The sequence below is a fragment of the Schistocerca serialis genome, chromosome 8, assembly GCF_023864345.2.
Source record: "Schistocerca serialis cubense isolate TAMUIC-IGC-003099 chromosome 8, iqSchSeri2.2, whole genome shotgun sequence".
NCBI lineage: Eukaryota > Metazoa > Arthropoda > Insecta > Orthoptera > Acrididae > Schistocerca > Schistocerca serialis.
In genome coordinates, this window is record NC_064645.1 from 296233450 (window position 1) to 296257445 (window position 23996).

The following is a 23996-nucleotide window of genomic DNA, read 5'->3' on the forward strand; positions in this document are numbered from 1 at the left end:
TTGACATGAGCAGAGAATTTTTTTTAATTACTGGAGGAAGCTACGACGATTTTGAGATTTGACTGAGGTGTTATGATGTTATTTTTACGACGACGATGTGTATTATGCTGCTGAGGTATGTTTACGATTAATAGGCTGAGGCTACTATATGAGTTATTTGATTATGCTTCATATTTATAATGACGAAATATTGACGAGTGTCGATGGATACGTATATGTGTAATAAGGTAAGGAATAAGGAGTAGGGATTAGGGACTCTGATTTATGGAAAAGGTTGTTGGAAACCAAGAATCGTACTTTAAGAGTTATGAAATGTGTGTGTATATGCATGAATGTATTACAATGCAGACGAAAATTTTTTGGACACTGTTATATCAATAGCATTTTGTTTCTACAGATTTGCAACGCTAATTCTTGACCTGTGAGATATTTTTATATGACTGCCACGGTAGCGGAAACTGCTGTCGTAAATATTTCCGTAAGAAAGTTAAGTGACCACCTGCACGTAATGCGTCGCGGGCACCCAGCTGTCAGACGCCTGGAGAAAAAGCCATTATTGCGAGCCCTTTTCAGCGGCACAGGTAGAACAAAAAAAAAGGGGAGGCCATTACCCTTGGAAATATTCTTACATCTGCAAACCTGATAATGACAAGTGTCTTTCTACGAGAGTTGAGAGAGTTTCTACTAACTTATGAAATGTCACATGACTACTGAATGATATTTTTATACTTTGCTTTTCGTAGTTGCTTATTTCACTTGATATCTGGTTTCCAGCTGTGTTGCAGCATTGCTTTTATAAATGAAATGCATTTGCTAATGTGAACACTTTCTGTCAACAGATCTATTAAATAATTATTTTATGTTCCACATTCTTTAAAAAAGGAGCACTTGGAAAGGAAAGAACAATAAGAAGGAACTAATAACAGTAACACATAATATTCTTTTCAAGTACATGGTAATATTTCTTTTTACAATCAGTTGTTGTGGTGCACCACTTTAATTACATAGACATTAAGATGTGAATATACATTTCCCTTATCTGCATTGTTGTTTTTACTGCAATATCTTTTCTGCTTGAGCTTTGTCATGTATAGATATAAGTTTTATATTTTTTATATTTGCTGCTGCTGTTTGCCAGGCATAGTGCTACTGAACTTTAATTTGTGTTACTCTGCTAAGCCAATTTTACTACTCATTGATTTTTCATGTTGCTGCACATTGGCTCATATTAGTTGTAATTTTGCATTTTATCTGTTAATTTAGATTTGCTGCTGCTTGCTTTGCAAATTGGCATTTTTTTTGTCATTGCTGTTTGTGATAACTTGTTTTGTGCTGCTGCATTGCCTCGTCCCTTAGTTTAATATCTGAGCTCAGTAGATTTAAGTTAGCTTAAGAGGGGGTAGACTATATAAGAAACTGACTATGGAGAATAGGTAAAGAAATGCATTGAGAAAACAGGTTTAGGTAGGATTTTCTTGGAAATAAATGTTGAGGTAAGAAATGTATGAACATATAAATACAGAAAGCATGCTTAGATAGAATTTTTTGGGTGGAAACAAAGGATGAAATAAGAGGAAAGATATATGAAGTTTTGGGTTGGACTGCAGTACCACATGTTACACTGAAAACGAACCCTATCCTTTCCCTTTTGTGTTATCCCACTATATGTTTGTGTACCCTTGTGTATTTGTTTTCTTCCTGTCTCTGTGCAGTTTCATAGAATTTTTTCTTCTATTAATATTAAGCTACATTCACTATGATGAGGAATACTGTTATCCTCAAATATAATTGGCATTCATAATATGTTATTTACCTTATAAATATGCTTACACATTATTTATTCTGTTTAAATGCTCTTGTGTGAAGTTGATGTTTCAGTAATTATTCGGATCTTCTATGTATGTACTCATGTCATAATTCCTGTAACACTGATGTATATGTCTATATCTATTCTTTTGTAAAGCCTGTACTACAAATGTTCTCTGTATTATTATGTTTTTAATGATGTATTTTGTACCTTTGTAATTGTATTCTTATGTTATAAAATTGTAATTGACACCAGTTCATCTTATTATTAACTTGTAAGTTACATTTCACTGCACACGTTTCTGTTGGTCGTAGTACATGGACAATATGTGAGAAGTAGGGACTGATAGTGTTTGCACGTGTGTTAATGATTCAGCAAGGGACTGGATAACAGCATTGCTGGTTCTAAGGACAATTCCAGAAACTTTGTGAGTGCACAAGTGGTGGTTTATGGAATTGCTATATTATCCGCAAGACTCTTCAATGGTGATTGTGCACCTGCACAGTCGCAACAGATGGCTGCTGGCCATTTCTACAAGGACTGCAGTGGGTCTGCACCTCTGGTGGCCCACCAATACCGTTATCTCTACAAGGACTACAGTGGGTCTGTTCTGTGATGACCTACCTATCAATACTCTTCAAAATTTCGACTGACTCTGCTGTGGGTTTGCTCTGTTGTGGCCCATTACCTGTCTGCATGTCGAGAGTCAGCACTGTCTTTCCATTGGAAGGACAACACTACTTCTTCAAGACTGCATGGAAATCCACTACTTCTATGTGCATTTTCTTTTACTGCTTGGACTTTGAGAAAAATTCTGCATTTTTACTGTGATGAACAATGTGGACTGTCTTTATGGACTGTGAGAAATTTTGATCTTTTGACCAACATAATATTAATAAGTGTGTGCATTTTATATCTTTGTTACTGTAATTGTGAAAAATTTTTGTCAAATCTGTATTGGCCAGTGCCCAACACCATTTGTAAAAAATTTTTGTGGGGAGCATGGGGGCTATGTAAGTAGGCTGTTTATGTTTTCGTTTTGGCAACGTTACGTAGCGCTCAAAATGAAATCACTGGCTGTGCTGTGGGCAGTCTGTGTCTGCTTTGCATTGTTGTAATACTCGCCATTGTAGTGTTGTGCAGCGGCAGCTGGATGTGAACAGCGCGTAGCGTTGCGCAGTTGGAGGTGAGCCGCCAGCAGTGGTGGATGTGGGGAGAGAGATGGCGGAGTTTTGAAATTTGTCATGAACTGATATATTTATATATGATGATATCAAGGTGAACTGATATATTTATATATGATGATATCAAGGTAAATACATTGTTTGTTCTCTATTAATATCTTTCATTTGCTAACTATCCCTATCAGTAGTTAGTGCCTTCAGTAGTTTGAATCTTTTATTTAGCTGGCAGTAGTGGCGCTCGCTGTATTGCAGTAGCTTGAGCAGCGAAGATTTTTGTGAGGTAAGTGATTTGTGAAAGGTATAGTTTAATGTTTGTCAGGGCCATTCTTTAGTAGGGAGTTTTGAAAGTCAGATTGCGTTGCGCTAACAAAATATTGTGTGTCAGTTTAAGGTCAGTCGTGTATAATTGTTCAAAGGGGAAGTTTCACACGTTGAATACACCAGTTCTCGTCCGAGTACCGAAGCTTTTCTCCCTGATACATGTGAGCAACGCATTTCAAGATGAGCGTCTATCTGTGTAATGCGCAATCTCGAATCTATGTTTCTTTCGTGTCAAATTTATACCACTGCAGCCTTTTGGTATAATGCGCGCGAACTCGCCGGTTGGCAGCTCCGAAACGGAGACAGATAAGGTACTCTCTCGCTGTCCTCCACCTGCACGCCCTTGAGATAAAACACTAACTTCAAATTTTCGCACTGTAACAAATACTCTACCGCTCATGATCCAATGAACGCTTGAAGCCGCGCGGAGTGGCCGTGCGGTTAGAGGCGCCATGCCATGGATTGCGCGGCCCCTCTCGCCGGAGGTTCGAGTCCTCCCTCGGGCATGGGTACATGTGTGTGTGTGTGTGTGTGTGTGTGTGTGTGTGTGTGTGTGTGTGTTGTTCTTAGCATAAGTTAGTTTAAGTAGTGTGTAAGACTAGGGACCACTGACCTCAGCAGTTTGGTCCCTTAGGAACTCACACACTTGAACGCGTGCTTCATTGTGCAATTTTGTTCTTGTGACAGTTACTGAATGCAAGTATGTTTAAAATATAATAGTGAATGGAAATTGGGGCTCTAATAACAGGTCTTCACTAATCTATACTACTTCCGTTCGGTATTTACACTATACCGACTGATCGATACAAGGCGCACGCCTCACCTTCATATTCCTAGTGCCGAGGGAGAAATTATACATGCGCGTTTGTCGTTTCTCGCTCACCAAGTGCTTTCTACTTTCTCTTTTAACCACCAACGCCAAGACAATGAGCTAATCGGTCGCATTTTCAGGTGCTTGTTGTGACAACACGGCATTATTATTGTGAAAGGGGAAGCGAAGTTTCCATTTTTGGCAGTAGAGGGGCGCGACAAACAAAAGTTAACAGCATATTTCTCTGTGCTACGTCACTTTAGGAACTACGTTTTCGCCCCGTAACAGATTTTACGTGCACAAGTAGGGTAACTTTGAACCTCTATTTCTCTGAAACAGATAGAGATGTCACGGAAATTTTTAAGCTTATTCCAGAACAGCACCGAGCGAGGTGGCGCAGTGGTTAGACACTGGACTCGCATTCGGGAGGACGACGGTTCAATCCCGCGTCCGGCCATCCTGATTTAGGTTTTCCGTGACTTCCCTAAATCGCTCCAGGCAAATGCCGGGATGGTTCCTTTCAAAGGGCACGGCCGACTTCCTTCCCCGTCCTTCCCTAATCCGATGAGACCGATGACCTCGCTGTCTGGTCTCCTTCCTCAAACCAACCGACCAACCAATCCAGAACAGCGTTTTAGAAATATGTCGTAAAAAATTCAGGCATTTGCCGTGCGTACCTGTCTTGGACTCCTCGACTGGTTTGTGATGCCCATAAACCATGTTTTTGATGTATTTCTCGACTTCGGATAACGGTTTTCGAAAACGGGAAGGTGACACTTCTACATAAATGCCCCGAGAATGTACCATTGAAATTTGAGCAATTTACTGCGATAAGTTATTTAGATATTCGCTGCTGACGCCGAAAAAATGGCGAAAAACGTTCGGATTTTCTCAGGAACCACCTAAGAACCAAATTGTACCTTCATAAATCCGTTGAGGTGCACCGCAGACAACGTCTAATGCAAAAATAATTAACTGATTTGCTCCGTCTGCCTAAACAGCGGAAGTGTGTAATACTCAAACTTTGAACCTGTCCTATATGATAGTCACAGCAATACAATCCATCTCGTTGCTGTACGAAACATCCCCATTCCTAGGGCTATCCAGAACACTTGGCCCTACCTTTCCAGCAGCAATAGAACCTGTGGTACGAACTCCGAAAAAATTCCGTTTCTATGCCCAGCATTTTGGAACGTAATGGTAGCGCATGCTGTCGCATGCGTACCGAAAAATAGGACGCTGGTCCGGGGGATGGTCAAAAATCTGCTAAAGGGAACATTACACTCAGAACTTGATTATTACATCAAACTTTTCCGAATGGACAGTCAAACTTTTAATAGAACTGCTTTGCAATCACTTTGAAAATGGAGACATACACTTACACGAAAATGTATTCTGTATGGTCCATAACGAAAGTTCATTAAATACCACAACTTGGGAACATACACATCGTTCGTGGAAGAACCAGAGAGATTCGATATTTTTAGTAGCACTCCCACTTTTTCGTTGTGCGTAGAATATTGATTTTCTTCAACATCTTCCTGCGTAATGTGTGGCTGGGAAAGACGCAACATCTCTACCATATTGGTAAATGCCAGTACTTATTTGTTTTTATCGTGTACTGTAGTTTCCACACACAAAAAACATCCGCCATCTTGTTAAATATACCGTCAATCAAAATTTCTCTGAGACACGAACTATACAGCGTGTTACAAAAAGGTACGGCCTAACTTTCAGGAAACATTCCTCACACACAAAGAAAGAAAATATGTTATGTGAACATGTGTCCGGAAACGCTTACTTTCCATGTTAGAGCTCATTTTATCACTTCTCTTCAAATCACATTAATCATGGAATGGAAACACACAGCAACAGAACGTACCATCGTGACTTCAAACACTTTGTTACAGGAAATGTTCAAAATATCCTACGTTAGCGAGGATACATGCATCCACCCTCCGTCGCATGGAATCCCTGATGCTCTGATGCAGCCGTGGAGAATGGCATATTGTATCACAGCCGTCCACAATACGAGCACGAAGAGTATCTACATTTGGTAGCGGGGTTGCGTAGACAAGAGCTTTCAAATGCCCCCATAAATGAAAGTCAAGAGGGTTGAGGTCAGGAGAGCGTGGAGGCCATGGAATTGGTCCGCCTCTACCAATCCATCGTTCACCGAATCTGTTGTTGACAAGCGTACGAACACTTCGACTGAAATGTGCAGGAGTTCCATAGCTCCATCGTGCATGAACCACATGTTGTGTCGTACTTGTAAAGGCACATGTTCTAGCAGCACAGGTAGAGTATCCCGTATGAAATCATGATAACGTGCTCCACTGAGCGTAGGTGGAAGAACATAGAGCCCAATCAAGACATCACCAACAATGCCTGCCCAAACGTTCACAGAAAATCTGTGTTGATGACATGATTGCACAATTGCGTGCGGATTCTCGTCAGCCCACACATGATGATTGTGATAATTTACAATTTGATCACGTTGGAATGAAGCTTCATCCGTAAAGAGAACATTTGCACTGAAATGAGGATTGACACATTGTTGGATGAACCATTCCCAGAAGTGTACCCGTGGAGGCCAATCAGCTGCTGATACTGCCTGCACACGCTGTACATGGTACGGAAACAAGTGGTTCTCCCGTAGCACTCTCCATACAGTGACGTGGTCAACGTTACCTTGTACAGCAGCAACTTCTCTGACGCTGACTTTATGGTTATCGTCAACTGCACGAAGAATTGCCTCGTCCATTGCAGGTGTCCTCGTCGTTCTAGGTCTTCCCCAGTTGCGAGTCATAGGCTGGAATGTTCCGCGCTCCCTAAGACGCCGATCAATTGCTTCGAACGTCTTCCTGTCGGGACACCTTCGTTCTGGAAATCTGTCTTGATACAAACGTACCGCGCCACGGCTATTGCCCCGTGCTAATCCATACATCAAATGGGCATCTGCCAACTCCGCATTTGTAAACATTGCACTGACTGCAAAACCACGTTCGTGATGCACACTAACCTGTTGATGTTACGTACTGATGTGCTTGATGCTAGTACTGTAGAGCAATGAGTCGCATGTCAACACAAGCACCGAAGTCAACATTATCTTCCTTCAATTGGGCGAACTGGCGGTGAATCGAGGAAGTACAGTACATACTGACGAAACTAAATGAGCTCTAACATGGAAATTAAGCGTTACCGGACACATGTCCACATAACATCTTTTCTTTATTTGTGTGTGAGGAATGTTTCCTGAAAGTTTGGCCGTGCCTTTTTGTAATACCCTGTATAAGCAAACGAGTCAGACTAAGTGGCAGGTTGTAAAATAATTTGAGAAACTAGTCAAGCTTGATAAATTGTTTGATCGGTTACGGAAGGCCTTAAGGGCTCTGTCAAACAGGGAGCGGAGACTTCGCCGCGGTCAGCTTCCTGTACGTTGTAGCGTCGTTCCGACCCGATTAAATAGAAGCCCGGAGCTGTTGCTCACTGTGAGTTGTGAATTTCTACAGAAATTGAGGCGGGCAAGTGCGATAAATGTCAGAAGCAACCTAAATATTTATATGGTGGGCGCAAACGTATTTTTGTGTGTTACATGCCATAAGGAACACAAAAATATTTCGAAAATGGCGGCAGCGCGGCAGAAAATAGGTGCTAGATGAATCACACAGTATTATTTTATTCCACATTCTGCTTCTTCTCTTCGTCCTGTTCATGTCCGGACGACGCTATTTCGTCTGATCTAGTGCCTGGGCATTTAACTTTAGGACTGGAATATCGCTTAACAAAAGGAGAGTTGGGGTCCTCCACCGACAAATTGGAAGAACTTGGTGTTGCTTAAAGTAGTTTTTGGTACTGTCTTGGAGTTCAGGGTAAAAAATATGTGTTAAAAATAATAAGACGGCCATTTTAAGTTAAATGATATGTACTGGTTTACGTAGTAAGCTATTTGCCGCTCTTATTCTTTCGTTAAAATGTGTTTGAAATACATTGCAATCTATATTGCTACATAATTATTTTTAAAAAAATGATTGAATCTGTTGGAGTACCATATTCGCTGATTTCAGAAGTCATTTTATCCAGTGTAATATGATAATCCATTGGGGGGGGGGGGGGGGAGGGGGGCTATAGCCCCCATAGCCCCCTCGCCCCCTTGCAACCGCCCCTGAGCCCAGCTTTAAGTCCCAAGCGACAAGAAAAAACGCAGGTAACTTCTGTATATAACAAGGGTAAAAGGACGGACTGGCAAAATTACAGACCAATATGATTAACAAAGGCTTGCTGCAGAATTCTAGAACATGTTCTGAATTCGAATACAATAAATTTTGTACAGACCGTTAACATGTCCATGGATCAACACGGATTTAGAAAGCATCGTTCGTGTGAAACTCAGCTTACCCTTTTCTCGCATGATATACTGTAAACGCCGGCCGTTGTGTCCGAGCGGTTCTAGGCGCTTCAGTCCGGAACCGCGCCGCTGCTACGGCTGCAGCTTCGAATCCTGCCTCGGGCATGGATGTGTGTGATGTCCTTAGGTTAGTTAGGTTTAAGTAGTTCTAAGTCTAGGGGACTGATGACCTCAGCTGTTAAGTCCCATAGTGCTCATAGCCATTTGAACCATTTTTTTATACTGTAAACTATGCATGAAGGGCAATGGCAGACTTCATATTTCAAAATTTCCGACAAGCATTTGAGGCGGTAACTCATTACAAACTGTTAACGAAGGTAAAACCGTATGGAATAGATTCCCACATATGTGAGTGGGTCGAAGACTTCTTAAGTTACAGAAACCAGTATGTTATCCTCGACAGCGAGTGTTCATTGTCTTCGACGACGAATGGTTATCAGAGACAGTGGTATCGTCTGGAGTACCCATGGATGAGGACAGCCATTTATTTATTTATTTATCACATGGCAATACGTATACAAAGATTAAAAAACTACTAGAGCTCTCCAGCATAAAATAACACAAATAACAACAGCTATAGAAGGATATCAAGGTCTTTTATGTATTTTATTACATCACTCGTCGCTGTGAGAAATTCTTCGAGAGGACCCTTATAGGCACGCGCGGGACATGTCGATACAGCATGAGCAACTGTCTGTCGTTCCGCACCACCGTCACACAATGGTGATGAAGATCTGCCCACTTGTAGAGACTGCACGTCGTCCATGGCCCGTTCGGATGCGGTTCGAAACACTCCAAACTGCCCGAGCCTGGTCAAATCCAGGGGGTTTCTTCCGGCTGCAAGGCACCTTCAGGCAGTGTGGGAAAGTTTTGTTGCCACCAGCGTTTCCATTTATCGATGGGATTGAGTTCAGTTTCCATGGGAGTCCTGGCTGTGATGAGAATCGGATATCTTGACCTTAGTCTCTTTCGCTACGCAGGGAATACGTCGTCCATTATTGGAAGGTCGGTGTTCTTAGCAATCTTGTGGTATCGACGCAGTAGCGCTCTCTTCCGTCTGATATCAGGAGGTGGAATGTGGCTCACGATAACTAGTCAGTATGTGAGAGTATATCGTACTGACCCACTAACAATGTGCATAGCCTCGTTAAGTTGTACTTCTATCTTTTTTATGTGTGCATTGTTAAGCCAGCAGGCGCACAGTACTCTGCTGCTGAATATACCAAACCGAGTGCTGATACCCGCAGAATGTCTGCTGACGATCCCCAGTGAGAGCCGCAGGTTTTATGGAGGACAGCTGTTACTTTCTCTATTCGTAATCGATTTGGCAGACAGGGTGGTTAGCATTCTATGGTTGTTTCCTGGTGTTGTACGGGAAACTGTCGAAGGTGAGTGACTGTTCGATGATACTAGGTGACTTAGACAAAACCTCTAGTTGTTGTGATCAATGGCAACTAGCTCTAAATGTAGGAAACTGTAAGTTAATGCGGATGATTAGGAAAAACAAACCCGTAATGCTCGGATACAGCATTAGTAGTGTCCTGGTAGACAGTCAAGTCGTTTAAATATCTGCGAGTAATGTTACAAAGCGATATGAAATGAAACGAGTATGTGAGGATTGTGACAAGGAAGACGAATGGTCTCCTTCGGTTTACTGGTAATATTTTAAGGAAGTGTGGTTCATCTGTAAAGGAGACAGCATATACGAGGTGCGACAATAAGGTAATGTGAGTGATGTGAAAAAAATGTTGCTTACCGTTTTAGTCAAGTTTAGTGCTGTCTCCTTCAAAGTAATTACCTTCTGATTGCACACACTTTTTCCAGGGCTTCTGCCATTGATGGTAACATTTCTGGAACTCATCTTCTGTAATATCGTCCAAGACTCTCACCACAGCTTTTTGGACATTTTGTGTTATTTGAAAATGGTCTCCCTTGACCGCCATCTTGACTCTTGGAAATGGAAAAAAGTCGCACGGAGCAATATCTGGTGAATAAGGTGGCTGTGGTAGTTGAGGTTAAAAGTTACTGTACTGACAGAGCAGTATGGGATGGCGAATTATCCTAATGCAGAATCCAATTATCAGCAATGTTGGCACGGACACGAAGAACTCTTTTATGAAGTCTTTCTAAAATCATTCTTCTGCAATCATTTTCACGGATAATCTTCGGTCTAAAATCAAATTTTAACATGGCAACAAGAGAATTGTGTAGGTTTTACACTAAATTCCCCACCTGTATCACTTCTCTGAAAGTTACAAATGGTTAACAAACCAGGCAAAGGTCGAATCTATCTTCTTTAATCGCCAACTTCTCTCATTTTCACGTAGCTGAATTGCCACAGCTCTGCCTGACTGACCAATATACACTCTTTTATAATGCTTGCAAGTGATTTTATATGTACCACTCTCTGACAGGGCTGCATTTTGTCTTCGCTATTGAAGAAAAATTTTGACACATTATTGCAAGATTGTCTGAAATGTTGCCAAGCTATGGAATTTTGCATCTGGCTTTGAAACGAGTGATTGTTGTTGGACAGCGTATAGATGTGGTGTAATTTTATTCATTTTCCTTATTCGTCGAATATTATCAATCAGGGCAGAAATATAGCAATTGCTGGAAGCAGTTTGATGGTTTGTAGCTCTGTCTAAAAGGTTGATTTGAATAATGGAACATACATAAGGCGATGCGCCACTGAATGGGAAGCAGCATGTTTGTGGCAGTGTGGATGCTGGGAGCTTTCAGCCACATTTTTCGGTACATGCTAAATACATACACTCCTGGAAATTGAAATAAGAACACCGTGAATTCATTGTCCCAGGAAGGGGAAACTTTATTGACACATTCCTGGGGTCAGATACATCACATGATCACACTGACAGAACCACAGGCACATAGACACAGGCAACAGAGCATGCACAATGTCGGCACTAGTACAGTGTATATCCACCTTTCACAGCAATGCAGGCTGCTATTCTCCCATGGAGACGATCGTAGAGATGCTGGATGTAGTCCTGTGGAACGGCTTGCCATGCCATTTCCACCTGGCGCCTCAGTTGGACCAGCGTTCGTGCTGGACGTGCAGACCGCGTGAGACGACGCTTCATCCAGTCCCAAACATGCTCAATGGGGGTCAGATCCGGAGATCTTGCTGGCCAGGGTAGTTGACTTACACCTTCTAGAGCACGTTGGGTGGCACAGGATACATGCGGACGTGCATTGTCCTGTTGGAACAGCAAGTTCCCTTGCCGGTCGAGGAATGGTAGAACGATGGGTTCGATGACGGTTTGGATGTACCGTGCACTATTCAGTGTCCCCTCGACGATCACCAGTGGTGTACGGCCAGTGTAGGAGATCGCTCCCCACACCATGATGGCGGGTGTTGGCCCTGTGTGCCTCGGTCGTATGCAGTCCTGATTGTGGCGCTCACCTGCACGGCGCCAAACTCGCATACGACCATCATTGGCACCAAGGCAGAAGCGACTCTCATCGCTGAAGACGACACGTCTCCATTCGTCCCTCCATTCACGCCTGTCGCGACACCACTGGAGGCGGGCTGCACGATGTTGGGGCGTGAGCGGAAGACGGCCTAACGGTGTGCGGGACCGTAGCCCAGCTTCATGGAGACGGTTGCGAATGGTCCTCGCCGATACCCCAGGAGCAACAGTGTCCCTAATTTGCTGGGGAGTGGCGGTGCGGTCCCCTACGGCACTGCGTAGGATCCTACGGTCTTGGCGTGCATCCGTGCGTCGCTGCGGTCCGGTCCCAGGTCGACGGGCACGTGCACCTTCCGCCGACCACTGGCGACAACATCGATGCACTGTGGAGACCTCACGCCCCACGTGTTGAGCAATTCGGCGGTACGTCCACCTGGCCTCCCGCATGCCCACTATACGCCCTCGCTCAAAGTCCGTCAACTGCACATACGGTTCACGTCCACGCTGTCGCGGCATGCTACCAGTGTTAAAGACTGCGATGGAGCTCCGTATGCCACGGCAAACTGGCTGACACTGACGGCAGCGGTGCACAAATGCTGCGCAGCTAGCGCCATTCGACGGCCAACACCGCGGTTCCTGGTGTGTCCGCTGTGCCGTGCGTGTGATCAATGCTTGTACAGCCCTCTCGCAGTGTCCGGAGCAAGTATGGTGGGTCTGACACACCGGTGTCAATGTGTTCTTTTTTCCATTTCCAAGAGTATATTTTGTTGTACTAATAACCATATTAAGTTCCAACGAATTTATAGAAGAGCCTTCCCGCTCCATTGTAAACTGAATTTTCGTATGTCGTGAATTTCAATGCTCTAGTAATGCACTTTTTCCATTTTGTTTCAAAACCTGTTGAGTGTTGTTGACGTGCTATCTATATAACTTTATTATCGAAAGAAGTCCGACTGTCGTCTTTTATTCATCGTGTAACGTCAACATAGGTCGGACCATTTCGTGTCGACTACGTTCTGTTTACCATGCACCCAACATCGGCAGTCTAACTTAATAGCGTGGTTACGTGTGTGAAAATTAACAAAAAATTAATGTACCAAGTGTGTTTGAACATGAGCGTCTCTATGATGTTCTTTCACCAGCACTTGTCACTTCGGTAATTTATTCCATAGCTGCTTATCGGTATGAGGCTGATAAGCCCATGAGTTGTCAGCGCTGGACGGAAGTAAGTGAACATTCTCCCTTTCAAGTCCACACACCACACAGCAGTGGCCACAATGGCATTCTTCCTCCACACCCCGCCCGCCTATGAGCCGGGAGGACTTCCATCCACAGCCAAACCTTAGTGTTATGTCCACTTTCCAAGTTACTATGTGTTACTTATGAAATACTGTTTTAAAAGACAGGGGACACAGCAACAGCTCGCCGTTCGAGACTCAGTGGTGGGTACTCGTTACGATGTACACTACAGAGTCTTTGTTAACAGAGTAATGTTATTTTTGGTAGAGCAAACATTTTTGTTGTAAAAAATAGTTTTACGGGGATGTTTAGTAGCTATAAAAGTAAAGATTTAACATGGTAATTGCTCGAAAATCGATTATTAGCATACAGTTAATCGATATGATAATGGTAATTGAAAAGACCAGTTAATCGACTCTTTCTTATAATCGTTCATCGCTACCACTCGGGCAGCTGTTTGAGTCAGGTTTAAGGTGTAAACATATTTTGAAATTTTGTCACAATCGCGAACATCTTTGACATCAGCTACATTATGTATGGAAATCATGCATGCATGCTTGATAGAACAGACATTGTAATAACAGATATTACAATGTGGACGTATAAAAGGAGGATAATACTAATGTCGAACGCGTCTGTCTCATTAGCCCCGTTGCGGGAATCCAGGTAAGCTGAGAGCAATGGTGGTGTAGACACTATGGTATATGGAAGTTTAGGTTGCTCCTGGAAGCGTGCACGGATAGCCGAGACAGTAAAGGTGAAAGCTCTTGATAACCGATAAATCCGGTTTCGAGTCCCAGTTTGGCAAAAATTTTCATGTGTTACCAGATAGGAGTGATTTCCATACCTAGTACATTTGATGTCAAAAATATTCGCAACCACAACAAAATTTCGTAATATTACTATAGCTGCAGATCGTCACCAGTGTTTTGATATTCTGTGTGCTGCATCTGAGGCAGTTTCTAGCAAAAGTAAAGTGTAATCTTCGGTTTAGACTAGCGCAACGACGAGTATCTCAGGAGTGACGTGTGTCGCTGAACAATTTATCGATTGGCGGTGAGGGGTTAAGGTACACGGTGATATCTCTCACCTCACTAGTTTCAAATTGATATGAACGTCTGTTATTGCACGGATACTATTAGCATCATCTCCAACTATTTGTCATCCACCTATGAATAAACATCGCTTCAGACTTCCCCACACATTATGAGCTTCAGCTATATGAACACAGTCGGCCGGTGTGGCCGAGCGGTGCTAGGCGCTTCAGTCTGGAACCGCGCGACCGCAACGGTCGCAGGTTCGAATCCTACCTCGGGCATGGATGTGCGCGATGTTTGTTAGGTTTAAGTAGTTCTAAGTTCTAGGGGACTGATGACCTCCAATGTTAAGTCCCATAGTGCTCAGAGCCATTTGAACCATTTGTTAGATCACTAACGTTAGCAACGGCCGCACACGTAACTCTGGTCTCTCGAAGTCCACCGACTTCTACAGCCTTTAGCCGATTCAGAACTAGGGAGCTCTCGTTCAGGGTGTTGTGAACAAACTATAGATGGAACACAACTTCAGCCAACCTCAATGCTTTTCCTCACCACTTTTTTCTGCAAATGTTCATTTCACTCATATCCGTAATGAATAAAGTGAATGCATAGCAGGTGGAATAACTGATCAGCATGTTAGGCACTAGCTACTAGCATACGGAAAGAGTATGAGTCATCTTTGTGCATTTCTAATTTCTTTCAGGAGAACTGTCCAGATGAAAAGGAGAGGGCGCTCAGCGAATGGCGCTCTGAAATTGAACGCACACTGGCTGTCATGGTTAACGTCTTCCCACAAGAACTCCGAGACACATACCTCACAACGGTTGTGGAACAAGTAAGTTACATTCTTCTGTTAACATTACACATGCAGCATTATGACTTATATAGGCTTGACTGTACGATCTATAACACACACACTTTTCTCACATGATCGACACAGAGGAAGCTTGAGATCATCTCATTGTCTGTGTGTTCCACATCTCCTAAACGACTAGATCTCTTTCAACCAAATTTGAAGACATACTGTGAAGGCAGGAACAACCTATCTCTCGTAGAGATGGGGGTGAAAAGTATTGATAAGCACTGGCATCTTGGCTGCCTTGCATGACAGGCATGTTGTGTCCTGAATGCGTTCCAGGGGCTATATGTGCACAGCGCTATGGGTGCATGGCTGAGGAGAAAGAGGGGAGTGTAGGGGATGAACTGTGAGAGGGGGAGGATGATGGGAATGAGAAAAGGGGAGCAGGTGATGGATTAAGAGGGGTAGTAAGGGATGGATAAACTCAAGGGGAAAATGGTGTCAAAGAGAGAGGTGAGCAGGAGACAGAGACAAGAGTAGGAGTAGGAGGGGAGGTTTAGGAGGCAAGTGGAAGAGCGGAGGGATAATGAGCAGATGGAAAACCAGGAGGCCGGCTGGTGTGGCCGAGCAGTTCTAGGCGCTTCAATCGGGAACTGAGTGACTGCTACAGTCGCAGGTTCGAATCTTGCCTCGGGCATGGATGTGTGTGATGTCCTTAGGTTTGTTAGGTTTAAATAGTTCTAAGTTCTAGAGGACTGATGACCTCAGATGTTAAGTCCCATAGTGCTCAGAGCCATTTTTGAAAAGCAGGTGGGGAAGGAGGCATAGAGAGAGATGGGGATGTGTAGGAGATAGACGAAAGATGAAGATGGCTAGTAGGCAGATGGAAAAGGAACAGGGGGAGAAGGTGAACAGTGAGAGGTTGGAGGAAGAGATGGGAAGAGAGAGAGAAGATGAAATATGTGGATAGGGGAAGGGAGAAGAGGATATGTTCATAGAAGCAATGAGAATATGGACAGAGAGATGGAAGAGGAGATGGATGGTAAGGTGGGGAGGAGGAGATGAAGTAAGAGGGGGAGGCGGATATGGAGAGATACAGAAGGATGGGGATGTGCACAGAGAGTAGGGAAGAGGAGATGATCAGAGAGAGAGGGAGGAGGATATGTACATAGGGAGGGAGAGGAGGAGATGTTTAAAGACAGGAAGGATGAAGAGGAGACAGTCAAAGATATGAGGAGGAGAAGGACATGGAAAGAGTGAGGGTGGATTAAGAGATGGAAAGAAATAGGGGGAGATGGATAGGAAGAGGGAGTGAGGAGGAGGTGAGGAGAGGAGGTGATGGAAATAAGAAAGGTAGGAGAAGATTAAGAGAGGGGGAGGAGGAGACGTACAGAGAGAAGGGGGAGGACTGAGAGAGGGGGAGGAGATGTGTGCAATACATGTGGCCTAAGGGAACACGAGCAAAGCCACATGATTAACAATAGAGTTTTGTGTGTGTGTGTGTGTGTGTGTGTGTGTGTGTGTGTGTGTGTGTGTGTGTGTGTGCGTATGTGAGCGAGCGCGAGCATGTGTACTTGTGCATGTGTACATTCACGTTCCAGCATGGTAAAGAAATGCCAGTGGCTATTTCTAACAAATTTAGTACCAGCTCGCAATAAACCCAAAACCACATTACTTTGGTCGTGTGAGTAAAAAAGTGGTGACATGTAAGCGTAACTCTGAAATGTCTGGAATACTGTCAGACAAATGTGGAACACATATGATCCACTATCTGGAAGAATATACTTTTGGAATAAGACACCCAGCACCTTTAGCAGTGTGGTATGGTTGTGAAGAGTTTTATGGCTGCCCGGGCGTGGCAACCATAATGTGGATATGGAGTAGGATGTGACCAGGTGGTGACTAAAATCGTAGATACAGTTCCAATTAGTGTCCAAAGAATATTCCTGATTCGTGGCCTAAGTCGTTATACAATACTGAATCACACAGCGAGGTAGTTAACCAGACAACGAACGTCGGCACTGACAACTGCAACGAGCTGTCTGCCAGACTCCAGACTCGGGGCCAGCGCCCCTGTTATATCGTGTGGCCAGAGGGCGCTGTAGGCCCCAGCTCAGCAATGGCGCGACGTCTTCGGTCGGCGGCAACGCCATGCGCCGCCCGCGGTCGCGACGGGAAACTGTGGCAAACGATGCGACGGCAGGGCGCGCGCGCTATTCGGTTGGCCCGCGGATACACCAAAGAGGATGATATATAAGAGTAATTAACAAGGAGCTCTTCTACTGCTTTTATCAATGTCTTATAAGTAGGCTATGCTAGAGACATTCGGTGTGTCGTCTTGTTGAATGTTATTGCAAGCTTTCTGAATATTCTTGCAAGCTCTGTGCAGAGTGGTGGCTGGCTGAACTATTAGTCCACAATCATCGTCTAGCAGCGAAAGTTAGGTTTGAGTCTCACTGAGGCGATATGATATATCATACGCTATGCAATGCAACTGGTGTCACGATGCAGAAGCAACCCGCATTGGTTGAGACCATAAAAAAGTAATGGAAGTAATGTAACTGGTTCCAACTGGGACGTCAACAATGCAGGACCAATACAATTCTGTGTTGTACAGCCCGTCGCAATATAGTGTGTCGGTTGCTCCACGTAACTGTACCGTACAATACATGCAGAGAGAAATTTCAAGTTGTCAAGTCAACAATGTTAGTGTTGAATCCACAGTTTTTGTATGTTGCCAGGCTGACTGGTGGCATTCACGAAGGCAATTAAAACCTACAAATGGGGCAGCACAAGGAAAGTCCAATGTGTAAAGCAGAGCCTGGAACACTTCAGATGCATTTTTATGCAACATACACGTCTGATGTGTCTCAAAAAAATTGTGTTATGTAGACGAAACAATGGCACAGCTGTCTCTGTAGTTAGTTTCTCAGTAAAACTTTTATTTTTCGCATAAAACTTTAATAACCATTGTTATGAGAAGCGTGCATTCTCCGCTATGTGATCAAAAAATGGTTCAAATGGCTCTGATCACTATGCGACTTAACTTCTGAGGTCATCAGTCGCCTAGAACTGAGAACTAATTAAACCTACCTAACCTAAGGACATCACACACATAGATGCCCGAGGCAGGATTCGAACCTGCGACCGTAGCGGTCGCTCGGCTCCAGACTGTAGCGCCTAGAACCGCACGACCATTCCGGCCGGCGCTATGTAATCTTTCTCATTCTATTATGAGGAGATTGTCTCGTAAAAAACATTGCTCTCACTTTGCTTCTTATAATCTGATATCACAGTTTGATAATGAACTGGTTTTCTTTTCCCTTTTGCCCACAGTTACTCTGATACGACGAAATTAAGTAAAACACAGCATATATTTTGAGAAGTTGTGCAGTAGTAATGTAGTCTCTGGGTCTTTACACTTGGTGCATTTTAGGTACCAAACGTAGCTGACATTTAATGCTGGAAGGAGAGCCATACCTCATTCGAGTATTGAGTAAATGTATGACATATGTGGAATTGTCCACGATAAGTCTGGCAGCAGTGTGCCACACACGAAGCTACTTTCGCCTGTTGCGTCTGTTTGCTTGCCATTTACCTCGCTCCTGAAGGAACGAGAATGTCACACAGGCAACCGTCACATCGTGCGACCTTTATTGCAGTGTGTCATATCGCATATCTTTTTTTTTTTTTTTTTTTTTTTTTTTTTTTTTTTTTTTTTTTTTTTTTTTTTTTTGCGGCATCAGACTTCTGACTGGTTTGATGCGACCTGCCACAAATTCCTCTATGCCAACCACTTCACCTCAGAGAAGAAGCACTTGCAACCTACGTCCTCAATTATTTGCTGGATGTATTCCAATCTCTTTCTTTACAGTTTTCACCCTCTACAGCTCCCTCTAGAACCACGGAAGTTAGTCCCTGTCGTCTTGAAAAATGTCCCTTCTCCTTGTCAGTGTTTTCCACATATTCTTTCCTCTCCGTTTCATCGCAGAACCTTCTCGTTCTGTAACACCACGTCAAAAATGCTTCGATTCTCTTCTATTGCGCTTTTCCCACAGTCCATGTCACTACCATACAATGCTGGGCTCCAGACATACATTCTCAGAAATTTCTTCCTCAAATTAAGGCCTGTGTTTGATACTGATAGACTTCTCTTGTCCAGGAATGCCCCGTTAGCTAGTCTGCTTTTTAGGTCCTCCTTTCCGTCATTGGCTATTTTCCTGCCTAGGTATCAGAAGTAACTTCGTCTACCTCGTGACCATCAGCCCTGATAAGTTTCTCGCTGTTGTCATTTCTGCTACTTCCCATGACTTTCGTCTTTCTTCGATTTAGTCTCAATCCATATTCTGTACTCAATGCACTGTTCATTCCATTCAGCACAGCTTGTAAGTCTTCTTCACTTTCACTCAGGATAATAATTGTATCACTGATATTCTTTCACCGTATTTTAATTCCGCTCCTGAACCTTTAATTTCCATCATTGCTTCTTCGATGTACAGTAGGGGCGAAAGACTACATCCCTGTCTTACACCCTTTTTAACCTGAGCACTTCGTTCTTGGTCTCCCACTTCCATTGTTTGCCGGCGGCGTTTCGGCGGTTCCCCTCCCGCCCCCCCCCCCCCCCTGTCATCGAAGTCAGTACATCCTCAGATATTTCTATCTTCTCCTTAATCCGAGTAATGGGTGGTTCCCAAGCTTGGTTAAAGGAATAGCCGCTGTCACGAATCAGTTCAGGTTTTCTTACCCTGATATCTATAACTTCTTTGATGATATAGTCCCCAATATTTCGTAGTTTATGTTGGGACTTTGGTCTTGTCATAATCCATGCCGTGAAGTTCTGACAGGCAATGCTCGGTGATTGCAGACTTATTAGGCTGTTGCAATCTCGTGTGCCGTTCGTATTCACGACATCGGTCTTCAATGGTGCGAATTGTCTGTTCTATGTATTCCTTGCCACATTGGCACAGTGTTTTATAGACCCCTGATTTACGTAAACCAAGTTCGTCTTTAACACTGTCAAGAAGTGTTCTAGTTTTAGTTGGAGGGCAGAAGACGGTTTTTACTTCATATTTACGTAAAATGCGTCCAACTTTTCCCGATAAGGCCGCACAAAATGGAATAAATGCCATGGTCGACTATTCCACAGGTTCTTCATTAGTTTCCGCCGGTTGTGTTGCGAGTGTCGGACGTAGAGCATCCCAGATTTGCCTTTCCTCATAACCGTTCCTCAGAAACACGGACTTCAGATGGGCCAACTCTTGTTGGAGACTGTCCCTGTCAGAGAGGGTGCGAGCTGTGTGTACAAGAGTTTTTAGCACGCCGTTCTTCTGAGCAGGGTGGTGGCAGCTCTCCACATATAGGTATAAGTCGGTATGAGTTTTTTTTCTAGATACGCTGTGCCCCAACCTGCCGTCATCTCGTCTTTTGACGAGATCATCCAAGAAGGGGAGCATCCCATCCGATTCTACCTCCTTAGTGAACTTGGTATTCTCGTGTCTTGAGTTGAGATGTGCGAGAAATTCCATCAGCTTGTCTCTTCCACGTGGCAAAATAACAAGCGTGTCATCCACGTATCTGAAGAAACAGGTAGGTTTTAGATGCGCTGGCCGGCCGGTGTGGCCGAGCGGTTCTAGGCGCTACAGTCTGGACCCGCGCGACCGCTACGGTCGCAGATTCGAATCCTGCTTCGGGCATGGATGTGTGTGATGTCCGTAGGTTAGTTAGGATTAAGTAGTTCTAAGTTCAAGGGGACTGATGACCTCAGATGGTAAGTCCCATAGTACTTAGAGCCATTTGAACCATTTTTAGATGCGCTGACTCCAAGGCTTCTCCCTCGAAATGTTCCATGTACATGTTAGCGACGGCGAGAGAGAGAGGACTCCCCATAGCAACACCTTCAGTCTGCTCGCAGTAGTCACTGTCAAATAGAAAGTATGTTGACGTTAGAACATGTCTGAACAGATCGGTGGTTTACTCGTCAAATTTCCGGCCGATGAGTTCCAGAGATTCGGGTAACGGAACCCTAGTAAACAGGGAAACCACTTCGAATCTCACAAGTATGTCAGATTCCTTAATCGTGAGGTGGTTGATGCGTCGCAAGAAATCCGAACAGTTACAGATATGGTGTGGGCATGTCCCCACGTGAGTGCTAAGCAGCTCCTTGAGGTACTTGGCGAGAGGATACGTCGGGGCACCAATATTGCTGACAATAGGACGTAACGGGACGTGTTCCTTGTGGACTTTTGGTAAGCCGTACAGCCTCGAAGGAACAGAGGCCCTGGGTCATAACTTCTTTATGATCTCTTCAGGGAAGCCGGTATCTTTGAGAAGCGCCAAATTTTTCCTTTCGACCCTCTTGGTAGGATCGGTATCAGTCTTGTGGTATGCAGTGTCATCTAGCAGGTCCCGCATCTTCATTGTGTAATCCTGGTGGGACAAGATCAATGTAGCATTACCCTTGCCTGCCGGTAAGACCACTATGCCTGGATCTTCTCTTAGCTTCCGGATGGCCGCCCTCTCTTTTTTGGAAATATTCGGTTTCATAGATCTAGTTCTGGTTATGGCCCTGCAGGTTTGGCGACGCACCTCTTCCGCTGCCTCAGGTGGGAGTCGAGCCGCTGTCTGTTCAACTGCACTGATGATGTTGGCTATGGGTACATCTTTAGGTGTCGGAGCAAAGTTCAATCCTTTCTTGGGAACCGAGATCGCGTCATTATCTAGTTCTATATTCTTGAGATTGAACGTATATCGGAGAAACTGCCCTCTGAAGATAGGGGGAAGACCATTATCAATCTCACGAACATTGTATCCTTTGTACACTCAAACCAGGCTGTTCACCCGAGATTTATTTCGTCATGAGATACGCCTGGAGAAATAGAAGAATCACAAAATAATTATAAATAAATATTACTTTATCCAGTTCCTGTATAGATCTGAGGGGGAAGTGGAAGGGGGGAGGGGGGGAACCACATCAAGATTTGTTTGTTTTTATGAATACAGTGGAGGACACCTGACATATTAAATAAAAGCAAGGTAGATGAAACTCGCTGTGAAATCACACCCTTTGTCAAATGATAGCATAAAGCTACTGAGCTCAAAATCCAATTAGTAGGAATCACCATAAACAACACTATTATCTACGGTGCAATCGCCGACGCATTAGTGCGCTACAGTGATTTCGGTTGTTGATAAGTTAATGAAGGTAAAGCTGCCCACAATACGAAGGTTAGTTTGTGTGTAGCTTACATGATATTCCCATGCCTTCCTTTGTCCTCTGAATTAACTTACACAGCCTGTTATGTGGGGCATACACTCTAACATGGTTTTCTGAACCTTGATGCGACTTGCTATTTCTGCATCAACAAAGAACGCCATAATTATACTTCCATTTTAAAATGTGGCTAGTATATACATTAATTGGACAAATTGGTTTCTGTAATTAGCCTTTGGGAAGTACAATTATAAAGTGTGTCTATGTTTTACATAAAACTTCCTGCAATAAAGATGTGGTAGTTCTCAGCAACTGAAAAAAACTTCTTAGATCCTCATAACATTTCTGTAATTATCGAATGAACAGATTATATAATCATACACTGGAAAAAATTGTACTGAGTACAGCGTGTTTTCTTGTTGGCTTATGGTTGGAAACAGCTGTCATGTAAATAAAATTGTACTTTCGTGCAGGTTTTTAATCGCTCAAACACTTTCCAACAATTCATTTCCTGTAAGAGTTCTCTGTCCCCTTTGACACCATGAAATTATCTAGAAAAATCAATAGTTCTTACCTTCTGTACTGAATTTATCTTGCAAGCAACTGGGCCATGAACCTAAGAGGGCAGCTTAAATTGCTGTGAGTGAAACAAGGAACAATAGCAGTCATATCCTTCCTTGTTACGAATACTTCACTGTTTCTTTCTGAATATGTGGCTCTTTCCTACTGTGTGGTTAGACAGCAGCCTAGGACGACAACTTAAAATTGCTGTGAGTGAAATGATGAGCAGTTGCATTCATATTTTCCTTGTCACGAAAATTACATGGGTAACACTCTTCTCACAAGGGTTCCTGCCAAGCAATGGCACTTCCAGTTGGTATAGTTCTGCCGCTAACAACATATATGCAAGACCACCTACAATACATCAGACCACAACACAGAAACCAAAATGGCGGCCATCGTAGGCCAAGTATTTCAGCGCTACCCTAATACGAATAATTCACAAACTTCATAAATGGAAAGTAGATTCTAAATTGCGTAAGAAATGTATTGTTATGTATTTTTCTATCTTCAAACTTAAATAAAAAGTTGTCACTAAAGCCACAAATTACGTAATAAGAACTATGACGAAGTAAAATTATGAGATGCAACTCAAAATCAAATCCAAAAAACCTCTACAGAACACATGTAAATGGCATATTTGGACACTAACAATAATTTGCATAATAGAAGCTACATAGCAATAATAAATGAAACGTGTAACTAAAGCTCAATATGCACTTAATTCTAGTCACTGTCATTACGTGATATGTTAGAAGTGTTTGATTTTGAGTACCTGTTGGATTTATTTGCTGCTCAGCTTGGCCACTTTGCGTTTTGTTATTCTTGCTGCAATGTCTTCGTGAGTTCCTCTTTTTTGTTTGACTAGTGTTCGAGCAATTTCCTTTGAAACACACTTTTCATTCAACAGTTTTGTGTAATTATTAATAAAAATATTTTAAAGCACTTTAATACTTTTCTTGATTATTGTCTTTCGAGGAATGCCACATTTGCACACATCACTGAGGTTACTAACGGCATTGTCACACAATTCAGTTCCTAAGGCAAGTACTGCATCTCTCTGATTTTCAAGTTTTAGGAATTCTGGTTCACATGTGCTGCTAATCAGAACTTGGAAAAAGTTTATATATATTACAACACAAGGAAATCATTATAGAAGAAGGACACTTCAATCCCCCATGATTC

At 43.3% G+C, this 23996-nt stretch overlaps 1 protein-coding gene across 1 annotated transcript in view; it reads left to right on the forward strand.

Moving 5' to 3' along the window:
* LOC126416144 (NACHT domain- and WD repeat-containing protein 1) overlaps positions 1 to 23996 on the forward strand; it is a 613147-nt gene that overhangs the window by 452893 nt on the left and 136258 nt on the right. Inside the window, exon 8 of the mRNA XM_050083692.1 lies at positions 14945 to 15076. Within this exon, the coding sequence (XP_049939649.1) occupies positions 14945 to 15076 (132 nt within the window). The remainder of the gene's footprint in view (positions 1 to 14944; positions 15077 to 23996) is intronic.